The sequence below is a fragment of the Gymnoscopelus braueri genome (genome assembly GCF_963280865.1).
Source record: "Gymnoscopelus braueri genome assembly, chromosome: 23".
Taxonomy (NCBI): domain Eukaryota; kingdom Metazoa; phylum Chordata; class Actinopteri; order Myctophiformes; family Myctophidae; genus Gymnoscopelus; species Gymnoscopelus braueri.
The window spans coordinates 14,260,160-14,267,293 of NC_137625.1; the positions used below are offsets into that span (position 1 = coordinate 14,260,160).

General features: G+C 43.8%; 1 protein-coding gene across 1 annotated transcript; it reads left to right on the forward strand.

Annotated features, from left to right (window-relative positions):
• The first annotated feature begins 143 nt into the window (after positions 1-143).
• On the forward strand, positions 144-2,570 carry LOC308079800 (F-box/LRR-repeat protein 14-like). The gene has a single exon (XM_080421398.1). The coding sequence runs from the start codon at positions 1,058-1,060 to the stop codon at positions 2,261-2,263; it is 1,206 nt and encodes a 401-aa protein (XP_080277524.1). The 5' UTR covers positions 144-1,057; the 3' UTR covers positions 2,264-2,570.
• The last annotated feature ends 4,564 nt before the right edge of the window (positions 2,571-7,134 follow it).

Here is a 7,134-nt window from a genome sequence, read left to right on the forward strand (position 1 = left end):
TCTGGCAACACTGCTCCAAACCCTAAACCTCTCTCGTTTTCATCTGATAGAGTGAGAGTCACTCACAGAGAGAGAGAGAGAGAGAGAGAGAGAGAGAGAGAGAGAGAGAGAGAGAGAGAGAGAGAGAGAGAGAGAGAGAGAGAGAGAAACGGACAGTGAGAGGGAGGAAAAGTAGAGGGAGCTGGATTCCGATTTTTTGCCCCGTCTGATTGGAAAAGGCGCACGACGTTTATTATTATCACTATTAATGTTATTATTGTTGTTATTATTTATGTGGAGAATGGACGAGGGGCGCCTGGCGGACCCCCTGGTGGACCCCCTTCAGGACGAGGAGTTTTTACTGGAGAGACGACAACAAGGAGCCGTCGTCTGAAAGAGAGAGAAAGAGAGCGAGAGAGAGAGGGGGAGAGAGGGAGAGAGAGAGAGAGAGAGAGGAGGTAGGAGGACCAACGCTTTCCCCCCTTCCTTCCTTTGCCCCTCTCCTCCCCCGCTTTCTTTCTCTCTCGCTCTCTCTCTCTCTCTCTCTCTCTCTCTCTCTCTCTCTCTCTCTCTCTCTCTCTCTCTCTCTCTCTCTCTCTCTCACTCTGTGGTTGTTGGTGGAGTATAGAGAGACCTAGGGACTGAGAGAAAGAAGAAACACAAACGGGGGTTCTTTTATTTTTTGGGGAGGGGGGGGGGGCTCTGTTCTTCTTTCTCTCTTTTTTCATCTCTTTTTGCATCTGAATCCTACTGCGCAATCAGGCCGGATCACGTGGGTTTGTAAGAGTTGGATCGATCCCTCACTCAGTTCAGAGATGTGAGAACATATACATATATATACATATTAGGGAGGAAGACACGGAAACGGGATAAAAAAAAAAACGTGTTTACTGTTTGTTGTTTGGCCTGCTGTGGATAAACTGGACTGCTGTTACTTTTCTTTTCAAACAGTAGGGGGTTTACTTTACACCTACATTTTTGGGCTTTTGGGGGAGTGTCCCCCCCGTGTCCCCCCATTTCCCGTGGAGTGTGTGTACAGGCTCCATCCTTTGCTTACATGCCTGGGTTCTAAAGGACAATGGAGACGCACATCTCGTGCCTCTTCCCGGAGATCCTGGCCATGATTTTCAGCTATCTGGACGTGCGGGACAAAGGTCGGGTGGCCCAGGTGTGCGCGGCGTGGCGGGACGCTTCGTACCACAAGTCGGTGTGGCGGGGGGTCGAGGCCAAGCTCCACCTCCGTCGCTCCAACCCCTCCCTGTTCCCCAGCCTGCAGGCCCGCGGCATCCGGCGCCTCCAGATCCTGTCGCTGCGTCGCAGCCTCAGCTACGTCATCCAGGGGATGCCCGACACGGAGTCCCTCAACCTGTCCGGCTGCTACAACCTGACGGACAACGGCCTGGGCCACGCGTTCGTCCAGGACATCCCGTCCCTGCGGGCGCTCAACCTCAGCCTGTGCAAGCAGATCACCGACTCCAGCCTGGGGCGCATCGCCCAGTACCTGAAGAACCTGGAGCGCCTGGAGCTGGGCGGCTGCAGCAACATCACCAACACGGGGCTGCTGCTGGTCGCCTGGGGCCTCCACGGCCTCAAGAGCCTCAACCTGCGCTCCTGCCGCCACGTGTCGGACGTGGGCATCGGGCACCTGTCGGGGATGACCCGCAGCGCGGCCGAGGGCTGCCTGAACCTGGAGCAGCTGACCCTGCAGGACTGCCAGAAGCTCACCGACCTGTCCCTCAAGCACATCAGCCGGGGCCTGGGACACCTCCACGTGCTCAACCTGAGCTTCTGCGGAGGCATCACCGACGCGGGGATGGTCCACCTGTCGCACATGACGTCCCTCCGCAGCCTCAACCTGCGCTCCTGCGACAACATCGGCGACACGGGCGCCATGCACCTCGCCATGGGCACGCTGCGGCTGTCCGGCCTCGACGTGTCCTTCTGCGACAAGATCGGCGACCAGGCGCTGGCCCACATCGCCCAGGGCCTCTACAAGCTCCGGTCGCTGTCGCTGTGCTCGTGTCACATCTCGGACGACGGCATCAACCGCATGGTGCGGCAGATGCACGAGCTGCGGACGCTCAACATCGGGCAGTGCGTCCGCATCACGGACAAGGGCCTGGAGCTCATAGCCGACCACCTGACCCAGCTGGTGGGCATCGACCTGTACGGCTGCACCAAGATAACAAAGAGGGGCCTGGAGCGCATCACGCAGCTCCCCTGCCTCAAGGTGCTCAACCTGGGTCTGTGGCAGATGACAGAGAGCAGCGAGAAGGTCAGGTGATGAAGAGGTCAGGGGTTTGTGGAGGGGACAGGAGACAGAGAGAGAGGAGAGAAGAGGGGCTTTGAGTGGGCGGGGATCTTTCAATTTTTTTCATATTTAAAAAAGAGAGTAAACATGTTTGGTGCGTTAACCACTCTAATCCTGGCATCCCTATTTTGGGCATGTCATTATACGTGAAATGTTACAAAACAAAATCAAAAAGTGGCAGATCTACAAGGTCACAACGTGTCGCAAATGCCACGTGTTGTGAGCTTTTAGATCGGCTATTTTTTGAAAATCTTTGAATAGGGCTTAAGTGGTTAAAGGGGAAGACCACCCATTTTCAATATTTAACTATGTCATTAATATAGCATAAAGGAGTTGTGTGGAAATAAGAAAAATTTTAAATGTTAAAAATTTAAAATTTTAAACCCAAATTGATTTTGGGTTTAACATTGCAAATTACACCGTGATGACTCATCATGGTGTAATTTGCAATGTTAAACCCAAAATCAATTTGGGTTTAAAATTTAAATTTTTTAACATTTAAATTTTTTCTTATTTCCACACAACTCCTTTATGCTATATTAATGACATAGTTAAATATTGAAAATGGGTGGTCTTCCCCTTTAAGAGTAACTGCAGCCATCATTGAGGTTTGGCTTCACCAAACTATTATATCACCATAATAATCATAAGCTAGACAATAGACATTACATGTTACTTTCTGGTGACAATTTAACACTGTGTTCTTTTTTATTATAATTTGTTTGTGTACAATGGTCAAAGACATGGAACATATGTGGCCATGTTCACCTTTTAACGGATGCTTCTGATCACCTGGTTTTAATTGTTTCAATCTGTTTTGTTAATTTGTTGTACGATAACACATCATCATGTCTTACTTTTAGTTTTTGACATTACACAATAATACACATTTACACAGTAAAATACTCAGTGGTGGATTTAACTCAGAGAATGTACAAATGGAGCCAAATGGTCCATTCGTTTACACTTGTACACTCTTTTAGAGTTAAATAAACAACACAGAGGACTTTACTGTGTGGCTGAGAGGGAACGACAACTGTTTGTTCCACAAGAAGACGACAAATGGATCTGGAGACAAATGGACAGTTTTAAATGTCGCTTAACCCATTCAACCCGGGAACGCATCGCTGTCATTTTAAGATTTATTTTGGCTATTCTTCAAAAATAGCAGATCTACAAGCTCATAGCGCGGCACCGAGTGCCGCGCTATAAGCTTGTAGATCTGCTATTTTTGAAAAACCACTACATTTGTAACTCAAATCTTTGCTTCTGGGGAGGTCCCCGGAACAAAATATTTTACAAATGGCCAAATATTTTACGAATAGCCAAATAAATCTGAAAATGACACATGCGTTTCCCGGTCTTAATGAGTTAAATTGTGACACTGTATTGTTTCGGCGACATTGTTTTGGTTTGTTTTCTGTCTTGTTAATGAAGCACATTTGAATCGGATTGATAGACCGACAGCACAGAGACAAAACAGGAAGAAAATGGAATGTTTGTCTGCCTCATCCCTGTCTCTCTCTCTCTCTGTCATTCCCTTCCTCCATCTGTCTCTTTTCCTGAGGCTAGCGAGAGAGTGGAAACGAGGCTACAAGCTAAATACCTTTGTTAATTCCCTCTCTGAAATCCCATATGAGTGAGAGAGAGAGAGAGAGAGAGAGAGAGGAAGAGGAGTTTCACAAGGAAATGGAAAGCGTTTTTTATGGAACCATGTTGAATCATGGATGTAACTTCTTTTCACTTAATTTTAAACATGTCTTTCTGTTGTCATGTTGATGGGTGTAGGGATAATTTTCTTTTCCGTTCTGCTGGGTCAGTGTGCGTTTGATGTTGGCAAATACTTTGTTGAAAAGACAGAGTTTGTGTGTGTGTGTGCGTGTGCGTGCGTGCGTGTGTGTGTGTGTGTGCGTGTGTGCGTGTTAATGATGGTGTCGTACTTCAAATTGAAGTGATCTTAATACAGGTGTGCTCTTTATGGATTGATTGATCAAATGGAGGTTGTTTGAGATGTTTTATGGACTACCTGCACCCTTTCAGAAAGACAGACAAATATCAGTCTCTCTTTCCTCTCTGCCTGTCTGTCTGAAAATAACGTCATCCATCTAGACTTACTGGAAATAACACTTGAGTTCATTATCTCTCTCCGAGTTCCTCTTCGAATCAAATGACCTGCTAATAATGAAATCACACGTGACCTGCTGTTTGCTGTATTATTATGACTTTGTACGAAGAAAAAAAAGGACAGGAAAATGCAGAATCCCAAATTAAACGTTTTATATTCTTACGGTTTAAATAAAAAAACTATTAAAGATATTTATGTAATGAACATCAGAGCTTGTTGACTGCTTTTGTTTGTACATGGTTCTGTGGGTTGGGATGAGGGGCATTTGACTGTTCCATGATGACTTTGGGTCAGGGGTTAAAAATAGAACCTGACCGATGTTTTTTGGGTCTGATGCCGTTCCCGATTTTGCAGAATTCTAGACCACCGGCGATGACCAATGTTTTGACCCATATTTGGTCAGAAAGTGCAACATTTTCTATGACTTGATTAAAGTTTATATTTGAGTACATTCAACTTATAAGCAATTTCAAATAATGTTTTAATAGATAAAACATTTAAATCAAACCTTTAATTTGAATAAATATTATAAATAGTCATTTTATTTCCCCATTTAAATGGTGAAAATTTGCAATTCTACAAGATCACATTGCGTCGAACACTTAGTGAGCTTGTAGATGCTATTTTTAAAAAGTTTGGATTTTTTTTAAAACGAGATATAGGCTGCATAATTGCCGACACAGATCTGTCTCTAGTTAAAAATACTTTCAAGCCCTGAGACAAACAGTATTTTGGAAAACCACAACAGGAATGACAACGATCTATCACAGATATTGTGAAATTGCAGTACTATATCATGTTTCACTATCGAAGGCCAGAATGTTTTAACTGGTTTGCCCTTTTTTTAAGTTTAAAACTTTTTCTAGTTCAAAGGTAATGTTGTACATATAGCAGACAGCTTTGGAAGGGATTCTATGTTGGATTATATCATCTGAGAATTGACACATGCTTCTTACACAGTAACTACACTGCAGAATACTCAGTGGTAAATATGTGTATATGTGAACGTGTGTAGGGCTGCAACTATCAATCATTTTCTTAGTGATTAGTCTATTGGTTACTTTTTTGATTGAAGAAACAAGAAAAGATCTGAGCACTCAGAAAAACTAGTGGACATAAAGTTGAGAGAACTTTAAATGCAATAGTAGGGAACTTTTGTCCTGTGTTCACATAACAAAACAATAAATATATTTATTACAAATCATATCCCTCTATACCAACAGCCATGAGCCATTGGAGTAGTGTGGTGGTGTTTACCTGCAGAAACACACGGCCCCTCGCTGTATTTTGGTGTTTTGACTGTTCGTTTTGGTTGCCAAAAAACATCCCTGTCTACCAAAACAAATAGTGAAGACCAGTGGTGTAAAGTAACTAAGTACATGTTCTCAAGTACTGTACTTAAGTACTATTTTGAGGTACTTTTACTTTACTGGAATATTTTCAGTTTTCAGTACTTTTACTTCTACTCCACTACATCTCAGAAATATTGTACTTTTACTCCACTACAATTATTTGAAAACTTTAGTTACTTTGTAGATTTTGATTATTATTACAAAACATACATTAACCACTTCAGCTCCATATCAATTTCGGCCATTTGAAAATAGCCGCGATGCGACGCATTGTGAACTTGTAGATCTGCTATTTTCAAAAGCAGAGTCAGACCAAAATACAGTGAGAGGGCAGTGTGTTTCTGGAGGTAGATAAACCCCAGCCATCCAAGGTTGGCAGAAAATAGCAGATCTACAAGCTCGCAATGTGTCGCGTGTGTTATTACTCTCATTAAAGGCATAGTTCACAATTTAAAGGGAGACCAGGTTCTTAACAACAAAGCACCAGATGCATTAACAGCTATATGTTACTGTCAAATGAACTGACAAATAAACTGTGTCTCAGTTCAAAGGGGCTTTATTGGCATGGGAAACATGTGTTTACATTGACAAAGCAAGTGTCGATCAGTCAAATGGTTCTCGAGATGCGCGAAGGACAGGTACGCAGTTGATTTTGACATTCATTTTGATTCAGTTTTAGTCATAGTCTTTTGAATAAAATTCCATTTAGTTTTAGTCATATTTTAGTCATCTGAAATGTTTTACTGTTAGTCTAGTTTTAGGCGACTAAATATCATAAGATTATAGTCGACTAAAATATATTTTGCCGGTGCCTTGATGGCGTCGTAATGGCTGATTCTACACTTGGTTGCATGCTGAAAATAGCCGATCCACAAGCTCACAAGGCGTGGCAGCGCGACGCGTTGTGAGCTTGTAGATCTGCTATTTTCAGAGCGCAACACCCGAGTGCAACCAAGCATAACATGACTACTGGATCTCTTCTCCACTAACCTCGCATCACCAGTCTTTCCACCTCGGAGGAAAGCCTGGTATTCGTTATTAAATGGCCCGTGTGATCCAGTCAACAAAAAAAAAAGAGAAAAGAAATAGCTTCCGGCTTTAGCTGCTTCCGGTTTTGCGGAGCCGCTTTGTTTTGGTTCCCCAATTTAAATGCTGAATCGATTACAAAGGTCTACACTAGTCTAAATAGTCTCCGGAAAGTACACTTACATTTATATTTATTTTGTATTAAAAAAAATAAGCTAAACTACGCCGCATCAAGGATTTCATTGGGTAGGCCCTAAAATTACAATGCCCTTGATCGCGGCCGGGGTTATTTGGGGGTGAGGCATAGGGTTGCTTCCGCTCCCGACCGGATCACACACCCG

Coding starts and splice junctions, on each gene's coding strand:
- LOC308079800 (XM_080421398.1), top strand. CDS start 1,058: ATGGAGACGCACATCTCGTGCCTCTTCCCGGAGATCCTGGCCATGATT.